Here is a 22,652-nt window from a genome sequence, read left to right as displayed (position 1 = left end):
CAGCATTTTCCTCAAATCAATGTCAGTTGCCATGAGGAAAGGTGGCTTTTTTATACACAGAGCTGCCCTGTTTGTAGCGATGGTGGTCCAGAAATGTGGGGTCATGGCATCTGTAGGCTTGGGGGCTTTCTCCCTGTACCCTATCCTTCACTATCTACAGAGATCCCAGTCCCGTGGTTTAAGGAGTGGTGCTCCCACCAAACAGTCCATTAGTGGCAGAGCTGGCAGGGGCTGGGTGAGCTCCACCTTAGCCCTGGGCAATACCCACCCATCACGATCTACTTGGCTTCTTTTCCTATTTCATCCTTCACATCTTCAAGATATTGAAAATCCAATATCCAATGGGAATAGAAATCCCAGTGTGGACTGTGACCTTCAAGGTCCCTTAGATTAGTTTCTTAAACCTGGTTGTGCACACAAATCCCCTGGGGATCCTGGTAAAACACAGCTTTGACACAGCAGGTCTGTGGTGAGGGCTGAATTTGTAGCCATTCTAGCTCCCAAGTGGCACTGGTTGGGGAACTGCCATGGGAGTTGCAAGGAGTTAGGTCCTGTTAATTTTAGCCACAGGAAAGCCCTGGTGTCAGCAGTCCCATCCACCTTCCTACACGCCAGGCCTGCCCTGTCCCTGGTGACATCGTCTTTGTTCATTCTACCGTTTGAGATGTGATGTAGACATGGAAGCAGATGATGACTGTGAATATCTACTTTGTGCCTGGCACCACGCCAAGCACTATGATTAGTGTCTTGTTTAAACCTCATGACAACCTTTTGAATTATTAGTCTTTTTATACAAATGGGCATTTGAGGTTCCAAAATGTTGAACTGCCTGACAGAAGCCACATTGCCAGTCAATGGACTCAGCCACAGGGCTCCAAAGCTAAGCTGTTGACTTAGCTCCCCTGCATCTTTGAAATCATCCCTGCAACATAGCCAGGCCGAGGTGAGAATTCTCTTATGTCCCAAATCCATGCCTGGCTTAATGAAAGTTCAAAGTGGAAAGATCCAGAGGCTCTGAAGAGTTTCTGGACCTTTGGTCAGGTCCAGACAGCTCTGTTGGATACTCTCAAGATAGCAAATACCTAAGGTGATAAGTCTATAAAAAGAAAACATTTCTTTTGGCTCATAGTTTTGGAGGTTTCTCATCCTACAATCAGCCCCGTTGCTTCTGAGTCTATGGTAAAGTAGCATATCATGGCAGGACTGTGGGTGGAACAAAACCTCACTTCCTGACCAGGCAGCAAAATAGAGAAGAGGAAGGAGCTGTGGTCCACTGTTCCCTTCCCCCACCCCTTAAAGGTTCTATCCCCCAAAAGCATCACGTGCAGACCAAGTCTGTGCCATGTGGACTTTTGGGGGACACTTAAGATTTCTGTACTACTTCAATAATATAGGTTGAGTATCCCTAATCCAAAATCAAATTTCGTGAACATGACAGGGTACCTAAAATATTTTGGATTTTGAACTTTTAGGATAGGGATGCTCAAACAGGAAAGTCTAGCAAATTATCCAAAATGAAAAACTCCAAAATCGGAAATATATCAAGCATTCACCAGGGTTTGGAATAAAATGAACAAGAGGCTAGCAGAGTCTTAACACCAAATATGTACATAGTAAATATGGTGGTTTCCCCACCTGGGCAGTAAATTGAAACCCCTACCCACCACTCTCTAGTGCTTTCTTAGAGGAGCTTGTAAGATTGATGTCAGAGAGGCTCTGGTGTGGCTCAGTGGTAGAGTCCCTGCCACGCATGATCTATCCCCAGCATGGCAAAAAAATCAGAGTCATTTAGGAAATTTACAAGTTATTTGTCAGAAGCCACAAACACATGGACCCAGGGAAACTCCAACCCGTTGCTGACCCTTGTTGTGTTGTGTCATGTCATGGGTGTTGGTAGTCTGAGCCACAAAAACCACTAGATATTCTACCTGGCAGCCTCACATTGGTCCTCTGTATGATACCCCTGTTTACACAGGTTCTGTCCCCTTATCAATTCCTACGCCTGGGGCATCTTTTCTTGTGGGCAATTGATACTCGTCGTGGGTGCTTACTTCCCAACCTCCTCAGCCTTGGTCTCCTCCACCGGCTGCCCAGTTTCCTTCACTTGGCCTACAATGCACCTCTTATATTCCATCATGTCCAATTCTGTTTCCAGGGGGTTCTGACAACCATTTGATCCTCCTGGATCTCCGTTCTAAGGGTACAGATGGTGGAAGGGCTGAGAAGGTGCTAGAAGCTTGTTCCATTGCATGCAACAAGAACACCTGCCCAGGTGAGACTCCTCTTTGGTCTTCTTTCCACACACCTCTGTCTATATTTCTTCCAGCCTGTAATTTTTTTTAATACTTATTTTTTAGTTGTAGTTGGACACAATACGTTCATTTTATTTATTTTTATGTGGTGCTGAGGATCGAACCCAGGGCCTCACAACCACTAGGCAAGCAATCTACTGCGGAGCCACAACCCCAGCCCAGCAGCCCATTGTTTTCTAATGAAAGTATTTCAGACCTCAGATGACTGGGGGATAAATAGGCTCCATGCTAATGGGGAGATAATCCTGGGCTTCTTCCCATATATTCTTTTGGGTTTGGTTCTTGCCCTGCGGTGATAGAAAGAGAAAGGCTGATGTAGAGCCCTCAGCGTGGTACAGCCTTTGATGAGAGATAGGACTTGTTGGAAACAGGCAGCATTTCTCAATGTATTAATAAAATGGTAACATATCTCAAACCTAGACAGATGTTGACCTTTTTAGGAGCAAGGGCCACAGCACAGAAGACTACTTTGCAGATCGCCAGAATAGAACAGCCAAAATATGATCCCACCTCCTTGTGTCTTTGGTACCACACTAGTTTTTTGTGTATTTTTTATTGGTTTATTTTTACTTTTTGTTGTTGTTGATGATGATGATGTTTTAGTACTGGGGATTGAACCCAAGGGCACTCTACCACTGAATACCACCAACCCTTTTTCATTTTGAGACAGGGTCTTCCTAAGTTGCTAAGTCTGGCCTAAAAATTGTGATCCTCCTGCCTCAGCCTCCCAAGTTGCTGGGATTACAGTTGTGTGCCACCACACCCAGCTTTTACTGCTAGTTTTTGAATCAGCTATACTCTTCACAGCTCTATTCTTTTTGCTAGACCAAGCCAAGATCCTCAAGCCAGTTCTTTTTGCCCACATGTCCTTTTAAAATGCAAGCCACCAGCTGCATTTGAAATAACCTGTCCTGAAAATGACCTAGTTGAGGCAGGAGAGTCACAAGTTCAAAGCCAGCCTTGGCAACTTAGCCAGACTCAAATTTTTAAAAAGGGCTGGGAATGTAGCTGTGGCAGTGCACTTGCCTAACATGCATGAGGCCTTGGATTCAGCCCATGGCACTGCATAAAATAAATGCACAGTGCTCTAAGTGTAGCTTAGGGACAGAGCCCTGTTTATCTTGTAGGTGACAAAAGTGCACTGCGGCCTAGCGGATTGCGCTTCGGAACCCCAGCACTGACATCCCGAGGACTCTTGGAAAAAGACTTTCAAAAAGTAGCGCACTTTATCCACAGAGGTAAGAGAAAGATTTGGCATGTCTGCCACATTCTCCTATATGTGAAGTTTCTAACTGCTGAGACCCCGCTATTCACGATGTCTATGTCAAGGCCAAGTTGGGGGTCAGGGGGCAGCAAAATCATTCTACCACATCTTATTTGAGAGGTCTGGAAATGTATGCTGCTCAGGGATGTCACACACAAGACTCACCTCTGAGGGGAACATTAATACCTATAAAGTTTGGTCACTCCCAGCTTGGGGACATTGCGGCAGTGAGCTTTGGACTTCCAACTGTCCTTCCTTTTGGGGTGGCTAGGGTGGGATGGGCCCACAAGTGAGTCACTATGTCTTATGGCCCAGGGATAGAGCTGACTCTGCAGATTCAGAGCAACCTGGGCTCGAAGGCCTCTCTGAAGGAGTTCAAGGAGAAGCTGGTAGGGGATGAGAAGCACCAGAAGGCTGTGCAGGCCCTCCGGGAGGAAGTGGAGAGCTTTGCTTCTCTCTTCCCTCTGCCTGGCCTGCCTGATTTCTGAAGTTGTCATCCTACTCCATGCACTTGACCTGGCGCCACCACCGCACACCAGAAGGGCAGGCAGGAGCACTGCCCAGGGAGTCGCCTGAGGATCCAGTCCCTCGAGAGATGATGGAGGTGCCCCACAAGGGACCCCTCTCTGCCCTTTTGAGGGCATTTCTTTTGGACTTTTCTTGTTTTCACAAATTGAAATTTATTTAAGTCTGATTGTTAGTAATTCTTAGGTTCTTAAATAATTTAAATTTGAACCTCCGATTTTCAACAGTTGTATTTAATTCTAGAAAAAGAAATACTGTATAGCCCTTTAGCCTTAATCATTTAGACAGCAGTATAGGAGAAAGCTATTAGAAAGATTCCAGTATTTTCCTCTGCGTTCTCTAAGTTGCTGGGCTCTCCCCTGACTTGCTGTGACAGGTTAAGAAATACCCCAGTTCACAGCTTATAAATGCTGCCCACTCTTCCTGTTTTGTTGCCCAATGGGATTGTTGCCAAAGGAGCACTGAATTGTGACCATTACAACTGGAGAGGGCAATTCTGAAGCTTCTGCTGTGTATTTTAAATTACAAGTTAGACAAGTATATACAAGGTACCCAGTACAGTGGGAGCATTTGCTGTCAGCACCTCAAAATCTGTTGTAAAAGGGCTGGGGGTATAGCTCACTTGTAGAGCATGTTCTTAGCATGCATGAAGCCCCGTGTTTGATCCCCAGCATCAAAAATAAGTGTTGTACAAACGATCTGTTCCACCTTCTATCCAGAGATCCCCAGCATCAAAAATAAGTGTTGTACAAACGATCTGTTCCACCTTCTATCCAGAGAAGGGCCCAGTCCCTTCTTGGTATGGGAGTCAGCCAGGGGCCAGAGGCTTTCCTGCTCCACCCAAGAAAACCAACTCCCTCCTATAATCAGGAACTCAATGTCACCTTCCCAAAGAATCTTTATTTTTCACGTAGCTGAAATGCAAACTATAGATGACCATTTTAATAAGCACAATCGAAATTTTAACCACAGAATGTCTACAAGAATTACAGCTTTAAAAAATACAACCAATTTTTATATTTCAAAAATAATCTGAACTCAAATAAATTAATTTCTTAAAAAGTCTACTCCTCATACTATTTGTTTGGCATTTACTCTGGTTAAACTCTTGTGCAGTAAAACACCTGTGAGATGCTGTCAATGCATCAGTCCTACTCCAACTCCAGCCACTGTGACAACTGCAGCTTGTGGGGTTGGGATACACATTCACAGATACCACAGGAACATGCAGTAGTAAAATAGCTTTTTAGAAAATAACAAGAGTTCATCACAGATTATGCTTCTAGCTGCAATCTTAAAAATGGCATTTATCTCCATTCAACCTGTGGCTCCAGCCTGGATACAGCTCCCTGGGGTCCTGTCTTGCAGATGATGCTCCTTGTGGCCTAGGATATAGTCTGTTGGTATTTCTTCCACTATGTGTAGGGACAACTACAGTATTCTTCGTGGGTATAGGTGACAAATCAGTCCCCATCCCTCTGCCTTTGATTTAGGAGCTGAAGATAACTGGACATCCCCTAAGACCCTATGTGACACCCCCATTTTGGAGCTGAGAAGTTCCTCCTGGAAGCTGAGCTCCATCCCAGAGGTTAACATGCTGCTGAGTGCTCATTCCCCATCCCAACATCCCCATCCCCTCCTGCCACCTCTTTCCCAAAGCTTTCATAAACCTTATAAGGCTCAGAGGTCAAAGGAGGGGCTCAGGAAAGCTTAGTGTGCCCTGCCTTATCAGCTGAGATTGACTTCACTTTTTCAACCAGAAGTAGAAATTTGATGCTTTTCCATTTTATTTAGTCTATTAATGCTAAATGTCTTCTAAAGATTCCAGTTGTCACTTCCAATCATGGTACTAGGACAAAGACAGAGCCTGCCAGTTTGCTTCAAAGCACAAGCCAAAGTACATGTGATCTCTCTAGGGAAGCAGAAAGTACAGGAGCCCAGGAGAGGCCTGCTTGCCTGCTCTGAGGGTCAGTTCCCCCACTGGCCTTGTACATGTAATGACTCATCCCTATATGCCGAGTTGGCACTACCAGCTGTGCAGGGAAGGTACAATATGGCAGCACAAGACGCTGGCTCACATGCATAGTTCAGGTTGTGGTGTAGGGTATGTGTTCAGCACTAGTCAGTATGCATGCAAGATGTCCAGGGAGTGGAGGTTGCTCTCTGCCTCCACACCACATGGCTCAACTGCAATAGCCCTGAGAACTAGAGTGGAATCTACTACTGGCTTTCCTAGGATATTGAAATGGGAGTTATTGTGTGGGGCTGAAATCTATAGTTTGCTCCAGCAACTGATCTGAAATATGTTAGATATGTCTGAAATAATCAGTCTATTTCCAAATTCAGGAACAATGTAATTTCAGTCATTGTTGTACATTATGGAAGAGTTACAAGGTTACAAGTTTCACTGAAGTAGCAAGATTCCTAGGGAAATAATCATCTGCTGTAGAAGACTATGAGCTCATCTCTATAATGGAGCTTCTGAAAGTCGGTAGTGTATTAACTGGCAGTCTGATCAGGTGGTTCTTAACCAGGACTGCTTTAAAAATTGTGAGGAGGGAAATATTGGGTTAGAGGTCCAGTTGAAACAAACCTCAGACAACTAGTTTCAGTACCAGAGCCCTCAAAGCAATAGTTGGGATTAAAGTAATAAGGGGCACTAATGTCACCTCCTTTTGGGGAAGTGTTGTTTTTTAATGTTGTATGAGGAATACTTCAGATGAAAACTCTTGAAGAGATCCTATTACAAAGGTTTCCCATACCCTTGAGGTGTGTAGATGGGAAACTTCATGAAGGTTGATTGTTCTGAAGTGGAGGGGCTAGAGATTGGCAGAGCATTGGTATTAAATGCCTCTGCCCAAGCTATGACTCAGTGTCAGCACCACTTTCAAGATCCTTCTAAAAGGAAGCACACTTTGTATCAAATAAGCCTTTGAAACCACTATGTGGAAAAGCTCATTTTTAACCAAAACATAAACTGGGAGTTCAAACATTAGTCAGTGAAGCCATAATGAAGAACCACTTTAAAGGAGAGGTGTCCCTTTTTGCCATTTCTGTGGCTGTGGCTGCCCTGGGCCATTTGCTCCACTAACTCCCCACCAGTCTCTTGCCTTTTACTTCTCTGCTGAGTGCCAAGCAGATACTCCCCAAAGGGACTGCCACTTAGGACCTCTCAGTGCATGGCTTTAGCTTCCAGAAAGCCAAGTGTGGCTGTTCAGCATCTGCCTGAAGCTCATCTTCCGCCTTTATCAGTTCCCCTAGAGAGCACAGTGTTAGTCACGAAGTTTCTGTGCTGGTGTGACACATAGGAAAGCAATGGCAATGGTACCAGTGATAGTTTCCCACCTGGTCATTTGGACTCCACAGACCTTCCCTCCCTTAAAGATAAAATACCAAAGTTGTGTCCTTGGAGGCAGGAGAAGATAGCACTTAGCCACTCAGAAATCAAAGTATATCTGGAACATGACAGGGAAGCAAGAACAGGTCGAGGGAGCCCACAAGAAGAAAGTCAACAGATGTTCAAGGCAGAAGCTGCCAAGGCATCCTGGTGACTTCTGTGAACATATGTGCTGAACACAAGGACAAAGAGAATCAACAGGATACAGGCAGAACCATCTGCCACAAAAGGTTTTTGGTTACAATCTCAGAAGCAAAATTACACCCTGTGTCAGGAATGGGGACCTTGACTGAAAGCGAGTGGCCAGAGTCAACAGGCCACATCTTTGTGCCAATGACAGACAAGGAAAGTGATGTGACACAGACTTTGGTCACTCAGCTTCCACTAGCAGTCTCTGCCCCTCAGTAAGAAGTAGAGCTACCTCCCTCCATGAGAAACCTTGATGGTGGCACAGGATGACAGAGCAACCAGGACCCCAGAGATGCACACACAGAGCTGACTCAGGTCCAGTTTACTGCAATTTTCATGGAAAAAAATTTAAAAGAAGCAATACCCAGAGTTTTCCCCTCTAAGGAAAACACTTTTAAAAAAGTGACATTTTCAAGGTTATGAGACCCCTTGTGTCTGCACACCAGTGGCAGCGGAGGAAGAAGCCCTAGGGAGGCTGTGCTGGTTGCCATTAGTGGGACAGCAACCAGAGGGTATCTCCTTCCCAGTCTCAAATGCCTTCCTTGAAGGGGGACTCACATGGGGATTATCGTGAGCTGTGGGGACAGATGCACGCAGCTTTCCAAAAGATAGGTCTATAAGGAGAGCCACATGGGCGCTGGTCCAGGAAGACCCTCCCATTTCAATTCCAGCTGGCCAGGATGACCACCCACACTATCCAGCTGAACAGAACCCTGGTGTGACCCAGTCCAGAAAACCCCATGAGAGGTAGTAAAGTGGTTGCAAAGGCTTGCCGTGGGTGGCTACTGGAGTGTACCTCTACCAAGTCTCAGCCTGTCTGCAGAGCTTCCTAAGGGAGACAGTATTCCTGTACTCTGGCTGGGAAGAGCCAGTGGGAGGCCCAGGAGAGCTGCGGGCAACTCGTCTCTTGCACAGTGGTCATGGCCTCATGGCCCTATGGCCTATTTCATCTGTAGCTCCCAGGACAATCCTCATGCTGGCTGTGGTCTTCTGGTTCCTGCTTCACATCTGGGCCTAGTGATGACCATGAGGAGTGATCTCTAGGGACCATTTACAGGCGTTTTCTTCCCTGGCAGAAGTGAGGGCAAAACCAAGGGGCTGCTCATGTCCTCTGGGGCATTTCCATTCCCTGGCTAGCCAGAGCTTTCTCCCTCCAATCTTCTTCATTTATGGGTCTTCTCTGGGATGATGGGCTCCAAGAGGCCAAACAGAGGGCCACAGCAAGGGTCTCAATGAGGCAGTAGATGTTCTCTTGTTCAGTTTTCCACCAAATCATCAGTTAGCAAGATGCTTTCTAGCCAATTTTGCCATCCCAGAGTCCAGTAATGATGAATAGCCAGTGTTTACACCTCTTCCCATCAAGGAACCTAGGGTCTTCTCTCCCCAACTGAGCCACTGACCCTCTGAAAGCCAAGGACACCCCTATCTGGGCACCACTGACCAGGGAGCTGTGAACACCTGTCACTGATCTTCCGTGTGCCTTCAGAGCCAGGTTCCCACCTCTACCCAGCCCATCTCACAAACTGCCCAGAGCCACATGGGAACCACAACTGCCACCTCCGTTTCCTTCACTGACACCACCAGAGGGCTCAACAGTCCAGCTTGGGCAACCATCCGGTCACGCCAATCCCTCCCCTTCCCATACCCTGAGTCACAGGTCTTGGTCACAGTGGCTGGGACCAACTTCAGATTTTATACAAAAAGCTGGGGACATAGTCAAACCTGAGCATGGGGTGACTGGACCCAGGAGACTCCTGCATATAGTGCAGCTTTAGCAGCTCAGCCAGGTACTGGACCACCCTGACATCTTCATTCACCAGGCCCAGGTTCAGCCTCAGGAAGCTCACCTGGCGGCTGGCAACCAGCTCCTCCGTCTCCTTGTCATGGGCAGGCAGGTGCAGGTGGTGGCAGAAGGTGTAGAGAAAGGCCTTGGAGCACAGCTGGGTGAGCATGCTCTGGACGTGCAGATAATAAGTGCTGCCCCGCTTGATCTGAGTGCGATGGTCTGCCAAGCGGGGCACCAGAGTGCCCCTGTACAGGGGGCAGCGCAGGGTTTTGTTGTCCAGATCCAGGATGCTTGTGTAGCGGCTATAGCGGCTCAGGGCATGGAGGGTGCCCGCACTGCCAGGGGAGGCCACTCTGAAACAAACAAGTCAAGGTAAGGAGAAAGGGGGGGGATTAGGAAGATGGAGGGGCAGATGCTATGATTGTGGGGCTTGCTGTCTCCAGGATAATTCCCACCCAGCCAGCATACACTGTCTCCTGGAAAGCAAATCTGATCATCAGGCTCTTCAAAGGGGTCCTCACTACCCTCATAACCAAGTTCAAATACCTTGGCTTGTTTATAAGGCCCTGTGAAGTCTGATTCCTGATGGCTTCTGAATCCTCTTCTAGTACTTACCTGAAGGGACTTTCCTAGAGCAGGCCAAGCCTTTTGTGGGGCTTCAAAAATACCCTTCCTGTTTGCCTTGCTTACAATGCCCTTCTCTCTGCTTGGGTTTGACTCATGCCTATTTAAATCATATTCTTCCCTCCCTGAGCTGCTCTATGTTCCTCTGCTTCTGTGACTCTGGGACCAGGATCCTTACCCTGAACGCTTCTCTATGAGGTAGAGATAACAGTTCCTACTGTTATATTCCTTGTTGGGTCACTGCAGTGACAAAATGAGCCATGTTAGTATGGTGACTAGCCCACAGTCAGTGCTTCTGTCATCATCATTGCGACTCTGAGCCCAGCACTAACCAACGTGGCAACTGCTGTTTACTCACCTCCCCACTTCACAAGGAGCATTGCTATCCTAGAGATCTAAGACTGTACTGATTTGGTCTCATCCCTCACATCAGTCAGGAATGCACAAGCACTGCATCCTAGAGATCTAAGACTGTACTGATTTGGTGTCATCCCTCACATCATAGTGAGGAACGTGATGTGTACTACAGGAGGGAAGGAGTGGCTCACCTTGTAATCCTGGCACTAGGCAGAATCTGGCATTTAGTTGTCCTCATAAATATTTGGCAAATGACCATTCAGTGATCCAACCCTCTTATTTTTCTTAGAATGGAGGAGTGACCCCAAAATGAATGGGCCAGTATAGGATGGCCCCAGAATTCAGATTTGAGACTCCCTCTTCCCCTCCAGGGGGCAAATATACTGCCTACAGGCCAGCAACCTTGCCTGTCACCCTCACCCCATCACTCACATATCACTGCCAACCTTTCGAACTTGGCCAGCCTGGCCCTCAGAACCCCTCCACGAGGCACTCCAGCCTTTCACCATTCTGGGCCACCCTGATCCAGATGAGTCATCATGTGTTGACAGATTGATGAACTATGAGCTTCCCCTACTGTGTCTTTTAGATTCTCTACCTCTGACAAGTTAAAAGTTGGGATGAGAAGAGTGAATTGGAGAACAGAAGGAGGGGTGTGGGGGGATACTGACCCATCATTCCATAAGTATCAGCAACCAAAAGCCATCCAGGAAGGGCTTTCTTTTCAGGGACTGGATGGTTTCCCTGGGAGGCCCTAGAATGGCTCATTCAGAGCCATGCCTGGTCTCTTACTTGGTCTTCCTGACCCAATGAGTAGCCAACCCACCCTCCTGTTCACTCAAGCCAAAGACCCAGGTCCTTCTCAAAGCACCATCCCCTCACTTCCTATGTGTCACTAAGTTGCTTCTTTGGTCTTCTCAGAACACAGGGAACATCCCATTTATCTCCCTGAATGCCAGTGCTCTGGTCACCTGTCTTCTCTCCTGAATATGAATTCTTCCAGAGCATTGTCTTGCTCAGGTACCTTCAGCTTGTCCCCAAAACCTGCTGGCACAGCCTGGAGTGGATTCTCCACAAGTGATTTAAGTCAAGAAGTGGCACTTGCTATAACACCACCATCACCACCCCAATAGTCTAATGCAACAAGGGTCGGAGTGAGGTCCATAACTTCTACTCCTGGGGCAAATAAAAAGGGGACTCGGGAGGTGGTGACCCATGTAAAGTCCGTGTTCTTACTGCAGACCAAGAATCTTTAGGATAAAGCCTAGGAATCCGTGATTTTAAAAAATCTTCCCAAATAATTCTGACACAGCAGGGGGGCAGATGGTTTGGCAACCACTTAGGAAGTATGACCCCTCCCCCAACCCAAGAGGAAAGGAAACAGAAGTCAGAGAATAATGACTTGCCAAAGCAACACTATCAGTTGGTGTTGGGCCCTGTCTAGAAACCAAGTTTCCTGGTTCTGTCCATGACATCAACCTGCCTTATCTCAAACTGACCAGGGCCTTTCCCCACCACCTGGAGCCAATTACCTCTGCAGGCCAATAAGTTTCCACTTCTGAAAATCCATAATGTGCAAAGGGGAGGAGACCCAGTGCTTCACAGGTTTGGCATAGCGGCCGTAGTTGGGGACAAAGATAGATAGTGCCGTCACAAGCTTCCTGACTATAGTCTCGTCTTCCCCAAGGACCACTAGTGTCCTCCCACTGAGCAGGGAGTAGATGGCTGGGTGGGCAAAAGGGTACTGGCGGATGAATTTTAAGGCGTTCTGGCCAGCCCGCTTTTTATGCCTCTCAGAAGATGGGCCAACCGGATGAGCAAAAGAGGGAGTCCTGTCCGAGCTGGTAGAGGCCACACTGCTTACATAGCTGGTGGTATCTGAATAGTTGTCCAGGCTGGTCTTACTGACATCCCGGCTAGCCAGCAGATAGCTTGGGTCCAGCTCATAAGCTGGGAATGTTTCACAACTGTTGTCTTGGGAAGAAGGGTTGGTGTTTTCCACAGCAAAGTCCACATGGAATCCTTCATCCTTTTGCCGGTAGCGCTGTGGGGGGATGCTCACCACACCATCCTCATCAGAGAAAGTATGGGCTGGAGTGGGGAGTGGCACCAGCTGACCATCACTCTCTTTCCCAATACAGCAAGAAGAATCTATTTGGGATGGGGTATTTTCCAAGCTGCCCTCTCCAGCCTCACCCAGCTCTGGTGAACTGATGCTTGCTTGGAAATGGATGGCCCCCTCATTATCTGCATAGGATTCTTCTTCATTAATGGCACTTGGGTAGCTGGCCTTAAAGTCATCAGGGATGAGGGCTTCAGAAGGACAGGTGCTCAGAACTTCAATACTGTCCTCACTGATGGTCCTGTGGCTAACTGCTTTGCTCCGGACCACCTGGGGGCTCAATGGTACCGTGAGGCTGCCCTGGCTGTCAGATTTAGACAGCACACAGGTGGACTTCTCCGTGCCCAAAACCTCAATGCTTTCACCACTGCTGATACTCCCTTTCATATCCATATCCAGGTAGTCTAGGTTTTCCTGGGGGTCAAAACTGCTTGGCTCTGTCACCTCTACTTCTTTGTATTCCTCATCTCCAAGTTCCTGTTCCATCTTTATCAACACAGACTCCACACTGGACTTGTAAGAACCAACACTAATTAACACTTTAGGAATTGGGCGTTCTTCCAAAGGTCTGGAAAGCAGCTTGTCTTGTCTGGGCTGAGAAGGTACACTCTCTTGTTTCTCCACCACCCTGTCATCAACCTCTACAAAGTCTTCAAAGAGGAAGTTTGTTATGTGCTGCTGTTTTAGAAGTGCTCTATCAATCTGACTAGTCAGGAGGTAGCACAGGTCTCCTCTGAACATGTGCTCGATGTGGCTGAGCTGGGCCAGGGTCTGGGTAAAATACTCAGTGTCACAGAGTTCCTCCAAGGTCTTCAACTTCTTATCAAAACACTTAGTGGACTTTGCCTTGATGAGTTTGGGGATGTAAGCTGGTCGGCAGGCATAAAGGTCTGTGTCAGCAGACTCATCAGGATTAGAGGTAGCAGATGCCTGGTTGGCCTGATCCTGGGAGTGTTGTATCTCACCAGAAGACAAATCAGACCCCTTCACCTTCCTATGAGGGTATGAGCGGATCTGCTTCAGCAGGTCTTGATGTTCAATGATGGACTTCTCCACACTGGCCAGTTCATTGGCTTTCTCAATGGCCTGAGATGAATAAAAGCCTTTGTCATTGGCTTTCTTCTGGATCTCTGTTTCTGTGTGCAGCACTGTCCTAGTGTAATCCAAGTCTTTCAGTTTTTTTTCAAGTTCTCCAGCAAATGCCTTCCTGTTACCCGTCTTTAAGCATTCCGATGCTTTGGAAAATTCAGCTGAAAGCTCCTGGAACTGCTGCATGATTTTATGCTGGTCTGCCGAGATATAAGCCATGCAAAAAGGCCTCACAAAGCCACGGGCCTCCAGGTCATACAGAGTAAGGTGGTGCACATACGCAAAGGCTCCTTCCTTGGAGTCTCCCAACACCACCTTGGAGTCCTCCACAAAGTTTAGCTTAGGGTAGGCAGAACCTGGAGGATGGCCCACGAAGGAAGCCTGATAATCCACAGACATGATCCGCAAGGAAAAGTAATTGAGATCAAAAGTGCCAAAAACTTTGGTGTCATTAGGGATGGTCAACAAGGGTTGGGGTCCCACCTGCTCAGAGAACTCGGAAATAAGGATGAAATCCCTGGAGAACTTGGCCCCGGACAGTTTTGACCACGGGTTGGCCCCCTGGCTGGCGAAAGGGAAGAGTGGCACTGAATACTCCTCCGGCAGGGCCGGCTCATTATAAGGCTCTTCCTCGTATTCGTCTTCTTTGGTGAAGGCCACCACGTCAGGGGCGCTGATCATATTTCCTGATAAATGGAGAGAACATTGAGAGGAAGTGGGAAGCAATGCAGGGTTAATCAAGGCGACGAAGCCAGGGAAGCGCGGTCCTTGCTGCCTCCTTTGAGCCCCCAGGGGTCCTAGGCTGCCTCACACACGCGATGGCTGGAACTTCCGCAACTCCCTCAGAGAGGTAGCTCCTCCAGAGCCCTCCAAGTCCTCATGAACATCAAAGGCCCAAGTGATCAAGGAGGCTGCTTGCTCGCCTCTTCCTCCGGCCAGCGCGGCCAGCCAAGGCACCTGGAGCGAGGTCACCAGCACTCCCCCGAACACGCTGCGACAGCAACAGCCCCAGCCCCGGATCGGGTACCCAACACGGGCTACGGGCCGCCGCAGGAGTCAGCCAAGGTTGCCGCCCCCACGGCCAGAGGGCAGAAACCGTCGCGGCTTCTTGGACGCCACAACCGGGAGCCAGCTATCGCGGTGCCGCCATCTTGGTATCACATGACTCGCGGTCATCGGTATTGCGTGACCCGGAAGCGCCAGTGCCGACGTCTGAGCTAGAGAGAAAAAGCTCGTTAGAGACCGAGCACTTTGGACGGGACTATCCAGCGGGCAGCCTCTCCCAACGATGAGTCCTATTACCAACCACTGTCCTGAACAAAGGGAAAGTGGGGCAGTGTGGGGACCCAGAGAGGGGGGCGGAAAAAAGCTTGAGCGCGAGTGCAAGGCAGTCTGGGAGTTGTAGTTCGTGACCGCTGTAGGACGCGCGCCTGGCGGAAGCACTCCAGAAAGGCGGGCGGAAGTAGGACCCTGAGGTGCGGGGATCGTTGTAGAGGAGGCAGCGGCCGGGAGAAAGCCCTTTGACAGCTTTCCGAAGGCCTGCGAGTTGACTGGTCGAAAGCGCGGTCGGCGCCTAGAGATTCTAGTTCCCTTGCGGTGGGCGGTACCGGCTTCCCCGACATGCTCGGGCAACCGCGGAGTGGGATCGACTGCGGGCGCGGGGCCTAGGGATGATCTTCCCAGTCACCCGATACGTGTTCCGTTGGCTGCGACAGTCTACATGCCGTGACTTGTCCCGCTCCGCCATGGAAGTTGCCTTCCGAGGCGTGCGGAAAGTCCTCTGTGTGGCCGAGAAAAATGACGCGGCCAAGGGTATCGCGGACCTGCTGTCCAACGGTCGCATGAGGCGGGTAAGAGAGCGCTCTGAGTAGGCTCGGCCCCGGGAGGGAAGCCCACCTAGCGGACCGCGGAGTGGGCGTTCATAACCGAGAGGAAGGCGACTTCTCCCCGCTCAGACCACTGCCGAGGCCGCTTGTCTGCCCTCCCAAGCCCCAGGTTCTCCTCCGACCGATGTGCGGTTTTAAATGCAGTTAGGGTGAGCCCCGCATTTGCTCGAAAACCTTTGATCTGTGCCCACAACAGCTTTCCCAAACTTGACCAATTCTCCGAAACTCCTGGGACACAGGATCCGGAGTGGTTCTAGGGAAATCTGTATTTTAATAATTTTCCCTTCAGATCCCGAAGTTCAGTGCAGTTGGAAACCCCTAATCATACACCTTAACTTTTGAAATTCAAGTCTTGGCTGATGGCTCCCCAGTCTTCCTCTGCCACAACTTCTGCAGTCCCTTTGATTTTTTTTCCTTCTCTAATCGCACCTTGATGGGGCTGCACTGTAAGATTTGGGGATTAGAAGTGAAGTCAACCTTGTTCCTACTCCTACAGATGAAGGCCATTTGTTCCTTCATCCTTCAACATCTTTGCTATTTCAAAGCCATACAACTGCACCAAGAAACATGGCCAAATCATAAACTCCTCTATCAAAATTTAAGTCCCTCAAAGGCAGGAATTGTGTTATTCAGTGCACACTGACCATGGAGCAGGCTCTGTTTTAGGAATAAATTAATAGGACCTGCCTACTATTGTTAAGGATGTATTATAGGACAGATGGAAAACAGACTGCTGGGGGCTAGGAATAGGGCTCAGTGGTAGTCCACTAGCCTAACATGCTCAAAGTTCTGGGTTTATTCCCCAACACTTCAAAAAAAAAAAAAAAAAAAAAAAGACTACTGGAATCTACTAGAGATGAAGCAAAGAAAGGAATAGTAGAGAGAATGTCTGGGAAAGACTTCACAAAAGAGGTTACATTTCCCAGTCCTCAGATGACCTTTCTCTTCTGTTCAGTGCTGGTAGAAGAACTTTGAATGCCAGTTGGGAAGGTGGGAACTACTCAGAGAGGGTCTTGCTTATCCACACTTGCAGCAGCAGAGGTGCTTCATAGGTTGGATTTTGGTTGCAGCTTGTGGTGTCATTGAGTTTCAGAGCCAGGGGAAATAAAGAAATAACTTTATTCAAGAATAAATTGGAAAAAAAAGAGTAAATTGAGGGGCTGGGGGTTGTGGCTCAGCGGTAGAGTCCTTGCCTAGCATGTGTGAGGCACTGGGTTCGATCCTCAGCACCACATAAAATAAATAAAGATCCATTGACAACTAAGAAAAATTGTTTTGAGATTCAGAAATGTGAATGACTTGGTTGTGGTCACTAGTTTATTGGTGCACTGTTATGATCTTGAAATCACAAAGATATTAGGGGAGGGAAGAATAAAAAAATGTTTAAGAGACTTTGTCTGAATGAGAGCACTTAAAGCCATTAATTTGTCATGTGACCTTGGACAAGTCCTTTCTCATCTATGAGAAGATGTTATATTAGCTGACCTCAAGCTTACTTTCCAGAATAAAAATTCTATGGATTCTAGCCTAACACAGTGGCACACATCTATAATCCCAGCAACTCAGGATAGCAATACCCTGTCTCAAAAAAAAAAAAAAAAAAAGCTCTTAGTAATTTAGCCCAGGGGTTGGGGATTTAGCTTAGTGGCAGAGTGCACTTGAAGTCCTGAGTTCAGTCCTGGGGGGCGGGGGGTAATTTAGCCTAGTTTTTAATCAACAGGAAATATTGTTGCTTTTTTAAAATTTGTTTATTTTAGGGGAGTACCAGGAATTGAACTCAGGGGCACTCAACAATTAAGCCATATCTGCAGCCCTATTTTATATTTTATTTAGAGACAGGGTCTCACTGACTTGCTTAACGCCTCATTTTTGCTGAGGTAGGCTTTTTGAACTCACTATCCTCCTACCCCAACCTTCCAAGCCACTGGGATTACAAGCATGTACCACTACACCCACTTATTTGAGTTTTGCTTGATCCTTATGCTTATGATCATTTGTTTTTTAATGCGGTTTATAGTTTTTACTTATTTTTTGTTTTTATAGAGAGAAGGACTTTCTAAATTCAACAAGATCTATGAATTTGACTATCATCTCTATGGACAGGTAGGTGCTAAATATTTTTGTCATAAAGCTGAGGTGTGTTTCAAGTCCATGTGCCATTTTGGTGTATATTCTTTGGGTTTTCAGCCATGGCTATACTATACATCCTCCCTAATTGTTTATTTTTAATCAGTGAAGAAGAATTAGCCTCACCATATGTAAAATATGTCACCGTCTTAAGAATAATTTTTTTAGCTGAATGCAGTGGCACATGCCTATAATCCTAGCTACTTGGGAGACTGAGGTGGGAGGATTACAAGTATGAGGCTAGCCTTAGCAGTTTAGCAAGACCCTATTTCAAAATAAAAAATGAAGTAGGGATGTAGTTTAGTGGTAGAGTGCCCCTGGGTTCAATCCCTACTACTACATCATATGTGTGTGTGTCTGTGTGTGTGTGTGTGTGTGTGTCTGTGTGTTTCTTTTAAGGGTGTGGTAGTGCATACTTGTAATCCCAGCTACTCAGGAGGCTGAGATGGAAGGATTGCAAATTGAAGGGCAGCCTGGGTAGTTCAGTGAAACCCTGTCTCAAAACAGAATGAAAAACAGGGCTGGAGATGTAGCTCAGTGTTCAGAGTCCTGGGTTCAATCCCCAGTACCACCAAAAAAAAAGAATTAAATTTTGTTACCTAAGGGTTCCTGGTTAAAGGTGATAATTTTATAACTTATAAAGAAGTTGCTTTAATGGTCCCTTCTTATCTGTTTTATAAGAAACTAATAAACGAGGAGTTTTTGTTTTTTTGTTTGTGTATATGTAGTACTAAGGATTGAACCCAGGGCCTCATGCATATTAAGCAAGCACCCTGCCACTGAGTAACAAAACTTTAAATGATACAAAAGGTGTTATGATACTAGAATTAGAGTGGTGATTATCTTACTATGGTTTTTGATTTGAAGAGTTATTGTATATGTTTGTTTCTTTCCAGTCAACTGTTTTTTAGTTTGGGATTTGGGGGCTTTGTTTTGTTTGTTTTGTTTGCAATGCTGGGGATTGAACCCAGGGCCTTGTTCATGCTAGGCAAGCCCTCTACCTCTGAGCTACACCCCCAACCCTGCCAGTCAATGTGGTTTTTTTTTATTTTTGCTTTTGTTTTGTTTGTGTTTTCTTTAATAGAAGTTCCTTCTTTTGATTTGAACTGTATGGCAAAATGTAAGTACAAAAAGATTGATTTGAATTTTGTTATCATTCAGAGTGTTACCATGGTGATGACTTCGGTTTCTGGGCATTTACTGGCTCATGATTTCCAGATGCAGTTTCGAAAATGGTCAGTATAATTTCTAGGGGAAGTACTTTCTGATTATTACTGTAAATTGTAAAAAAAAAAAAAAAAAAAAAAAAAACAGGAATTTTTAGAATAAATAATTTTTAGAATAAATAACCACTCTTAGGTGTTCCCCCAAAACAGACCCTCTCATGCAGTCATTGGACTGCATTTATCCTGTTGCACATATGCATGAAAGGGTTCCAAAATATCTTATCAGCTCATCTTTGTGGGAGAGTGAACAGTGGTCTGTGCAGAGATACAGCTTTGCTTTTAACTCGAGGCCTTCCCCCCCCACCTTAAGTTGGAGTCTTCTGTGTTTCCCAAAATGGTCTCAAACTCTTGGGCTCAAGTGATTCTCTTACCTTAGCCTCCCAAGTAGCTATAATTATAGTACACACCACCATGCCATGCTTCTCTGAGCCATTTTGGGGGTCCACCAGTGAGCCCATTGGAGTGGTACATTCTTATGAGAGTAAAGGACTCTACCATTAGTGCTGAGGTAAGACTCCTTGTGCTTTTGTTTGTTTTCCAGGCAGAGCTGCAATCCCCTAGTCCTCTTTGAAGCTGAAATTGAAAAGTACTGCCCAGAGAATTTTATAGACATCAAGGTAGGGACTTTTAGAAGACATGTGGCAAAAAAAGTTGAAACTACCACGAGTGGATTGTACAGTCATTTCTGTATTTTTTTATGTTATTTATTTATTTTTTTAGTTGTTGATGGACCTTTATTTTATTTATTTATATGCAGTGTGAGAATAGAGCCCAGGGCCTCACACATGCTAGGCAAGCACTGTACCACAACTCCAGCCCCCATTTCTGTAATCTTAATGCATTTGAATTTGGATGTAAGGTTTTGCTCCAAACTCCATATCATGATTTAAAAAGTTATTTATTTCTACCCATTGTATAAATGAAGCCTTTTTAACTAAGCACCCAAAGGATGAAGTAAGCTTTTTATGAATATTAGGTGTTTAGAGTAAGTATTGTTGAATTATTAATTCCAGTGTTTGTCCCAGCCCTAGGGACTAAAGAGGCTACAAAGTATAAGTAATTTAGCAGTGATTGTCAGTTCAGGGCTAGTTCACCACTAACTGAGAAACCTTAGATGAAAATCAAGTTAATTTTTCTTAATCAGCATATAATTAGAACCACTAGAGGTAGAAGTGTGCATTAGAGCTAAGTTGTAGGTATTATTGTATTTGGTGAAGTTCAACTAAACCCTTGGTTTTCTAGAAACTCATTTATGAGTCTGGAGGATAGTACTGGTGAACACCATCAGTAGCTTTGGTATGAGCAGTTTTCTGTGACCACTCATAAAGGGTGGCACACTCCCAAGAACAGCACTGATCCTCAGTCAGTTCTCTTTAGTGTAGAAGTATCAAGTAATTGCTCTAGATTCTGCTCTTACTGCTCTTTCCCCCTGTTAACTTTAGAAAACTCTAGAACGAGAAACGCGGCAGTGTCAGGCCTTAGTGATCTGGACTGACTGTGACAGAGAAGGTGAAAACATTGGATTTGAGATTATCCATGTGTGCAAGGCTGGTAAGTCTGCTGCTATTGAGGTTCTCTGCTGGGGGACTCCCAAATAGAGAATTCTTCTATATCTCCATACAAGTGGGCCATATTCTTTTGCATATATTTTCTCCTCCCAAAGCAATGGGAATTACACCAGCTGTATTCCTTGAGCAAGTCACTGAATCTTCAGCTTCGTCATATGCAGTGTCAGGGCACTCTGACATGCTTCCTAGGACTGCTGTAAGAATGAGTCAGCAAATAGTGTATTGTATTCCTTTTGTGTGTGTGTGTGTGTGTGTGTGTGTGTGTGTATACCGGGGATTGAACTCAGGGGTACTTGACCACTGAGCCACATCCCTAGCCCTATTGTATTTTATTTAGAGACAGGATCTCACTGAGCTGCTTAGTACCTCACTTTTGCTGAGGCTGGCTTTTAACTCACGAACCTCCTGCCTCAGCCTCTAAGGTTCTAGGATTACAGGCTTGTATTTCTTAAAATTGTATATTGAATTTGTGCCAAAGAATGCATTTACCATAAGTAAAATACAAAGAAATCCTAAAAACATTCTGCTTTTGTAATCTCCCATATTCTTTGTACAAAGCCTGAGTATTCATTGTTGGATTGGAATGTGGCTCAATGGTAGAGCACTTGCCTACTGTATGGTATTCCATCCCCAGCATATGAATGAATGAATGGGTGAATGTTGGCATGTTTTGAATGGCTGTAACAGAGTTAATATTTCCACTTAGAGGAAGTGTTGAGCAACTCATTCTCATTTTGTGGCTCAGAGGTTGAGGTTGCTACTTTCCCTAAGTGATTTTGTGTCAAAAGCTCTGATGGAGTGGCACACACCTATAATCCCGGTAACTTGGGAGGCTGAAGATCACTAGTTCAAAGCCAGCCTCATCAGATTAGTGAGGCATTTATGAATCCAGCAAGACCCTGTCTCTAAATAAAATATAAAAAAGGGCTGGGGATGTGGCTTAGTGGTTAAGGGCCCCTGGGTTCAATCCCCAATACCAAAAAAAAAAAAAAAAAAGCTCTGGTGGCTTCTGGAAATTTAAATACATTAACTTTCAAGGGACAAAGTATATTTCCTATGTTCTTTTCTGAAGGGACTTGAAATTCCCCCCACAGGACCCTTTGATTGACAGTGTTTTTCTTTTCTCTACAGACCTAAAGAGCAAGTAAAAGTAAAGTCTTAAAAGCCCCACCTAGAGAATTTTAGTTAAAATTGACCGTGCTCTTTTTTCTGGCAGTACTCCAGTTACAGGTTATAATGATGTTTTTCCCTTTTCTGTTGGGGAGGGGGCAGGGATTGAACCCAGGTGCATTTAACCACTGAACCACATCCCCAACCCTTTGGGACAGGGTCTTGCTAAGTTGCTGAGGCTGACTTTGAACTCCCAATCCTCCTGCCTCAGCCTCCGAAGTCACTGGGGTGATAGGCCTGCCCAACCACACCTACCTAGCATGTTTCCCTCTTTGACTTTGAATTCCCTCTTACTAATATAAACTAATATATGAAGTGGACTCCTTACAACTTCTTGAACAGGTTTGCCTTTCAAGAAAGTGGTTTAGGAAAAGTGAGCCCTTTGCAATGAGTGCAGTGTAATTTGATTTTGACCTTGGTGACCCTTGTGTTGTGCAGTGAAGCCTGGTCTACAAGTGTTGAGAGCCCGTTTTTCTGAGATCACGCCACGTGCTGTCAGGACAGCCTGTGAAAACCTGACTGAGCCTGATCAAAGAATCAGTGATGCTGTGGATGTGAGGCAGGAGCTGGACCTAAGGATCGGTGAGGAGCCATGGACTCTTCCATGTTGAGGCACACTAGTATTGGGTCATAGATCCAAAATTATCTCATCATCCATCACTTCCTCTTTCATCCCATCTGCTCTCACTGTCCAGGAGCTGCCTTCACTAGATTCCAGACCCTGCGGCTTCAGAAGATTTTTCCTGAGGTGCTGGCAGAGCAGCTCATTAGCTATGGCAGCTGCCAGTTCCCGACACTGGGGTTCGTGGTAGAAAGGTTCAAAGCCATTCAGGCTTTTGTGCCAGAAATCTTCCACAGGATTAAAGGTAAAGTTGGGCAGTTATTGTTTATAGTATGAAACCTACAAGCCCAGGGATAACAAGAAAGTGCTAATAACATTAATTAAGTGGGAGGGTTTGTTTTTTAAGCCTTGCTGCCCTTCACCTTGCCCCATTTCAGTATTCAGAATC

General features: G+C 46.2%; 3 protein-coding genes across 3 annotated transcripts in view; 2 read left to right on the top strand and 1 right to left on the bottom strand.

Annotated features, from left to right (window-relative positions):
* Positions 1 to 9,343, top strand: part of Shmt1 (serine hydroxymethyltransferase 1) — a 33,312-nt gene extending 23,969 nt beyond the window's left edge. Inside the window, exons 10-12 of the mRNA XM_026408726.2 lie at positions 2,156 to 2,272; positions 3,440 to 3,550; positions 3,892 to 9,343. Coding sequence (XP_026264511.1) covers positions 2,156 to 2,272; positions 3,440 to 3,550; positions 3,892 to 4,064 — 401 coding nt within the window. The 3' untranslated portion in view covers positions 4,065 to 9,343. The remainder of the gene's footprint in view (positions 1 to 2,155; positions 2,273 to 3,439; positions 3,551 to 3,891) is intronic.
* A 24-nt stretch (positions 9,344 to 9,367) lies between these two features.
* Smcr8 (SMCR8-C9orf72 complex subunit) lies at positions 9,368 to 14,805 on the bottom strand. The gene is made up of 2 exons (XM_026408725.2): positions 11,987 to 14,805; positions 9,368 to 9,826 (listed from the first exon to the last, which is right to left on the bottom strand). Exons 1-2 carry the CDS (start codon positions 14,344 to 14,346, stop codon positions 9,373 to 9,375), a joined length of 2,814 nt encoding a protein of 937 aa, XP_026264510.2. The 5' UTR covers positions 14,347 to 14,805; the 3' UTR covers positions 9,368 to 9,372.
* A 328-nt stretch (positions 14,806 to 15,133) lies between these two features.
* Positions 15,134 to 22,652, top strand: part of Top3a (DNA topoisomerase III alpha) — a 29,453-nt gene continuing 21,934 nt past the window's right edge. Inside the window, exons 1-7 of the mRNA XM_026408714.2 lie at positions 15,134 to 15,515; positions 17,595 to 17,654; positions 18,840 to 18,913; positions 19,446 to 19,521; positions 20,347 to 20,455; positions 22,081 to 22,224; positions 22,338 to 22,508. Coding sequence (XP_026264499.1) covers positions 15,336 to 15,515; positions 17,595 to 17,654; positions 18,840 to 18,913; positions 19,446 to 19,521; positions 20,347 to 20,455; positions 22,081 to 22,224; positions 22,338 to 22,508 — 814 coding nt within the window. The 5' untranslated portion in view covers positions 15,134 to 15,335. The remainder of the gene's footprint in view (positions 15,516 to 17,594; positions 17,655 to 18,839; positions 18,914 to 19,445; positions 19,522 to 20,346; positions 20,456 to 22,080; positions 22,225 to 22,337; positions 22,509 to 22,652) is intronic.

Source organism: Urocitellus parryii, chromosome 7 (genome assembly GCF_045843805.1).
Source record: "Urocitellus parryii isolate mUroPar1 chromosome 7, mUroPar1.hap1, whole genome shotgun sequence".
In the NCBI taxonomy this organism is placed as follows: domain Eukaryota; kingdom Metazoa; phylum Chordata; class Mammalia; order Rodentia; family Sciuridae; genus Urocitellus; species Urocitellus parryii.
This window is presented reverse-complemented; position numbering and strand designations above follow the sequence as displayed.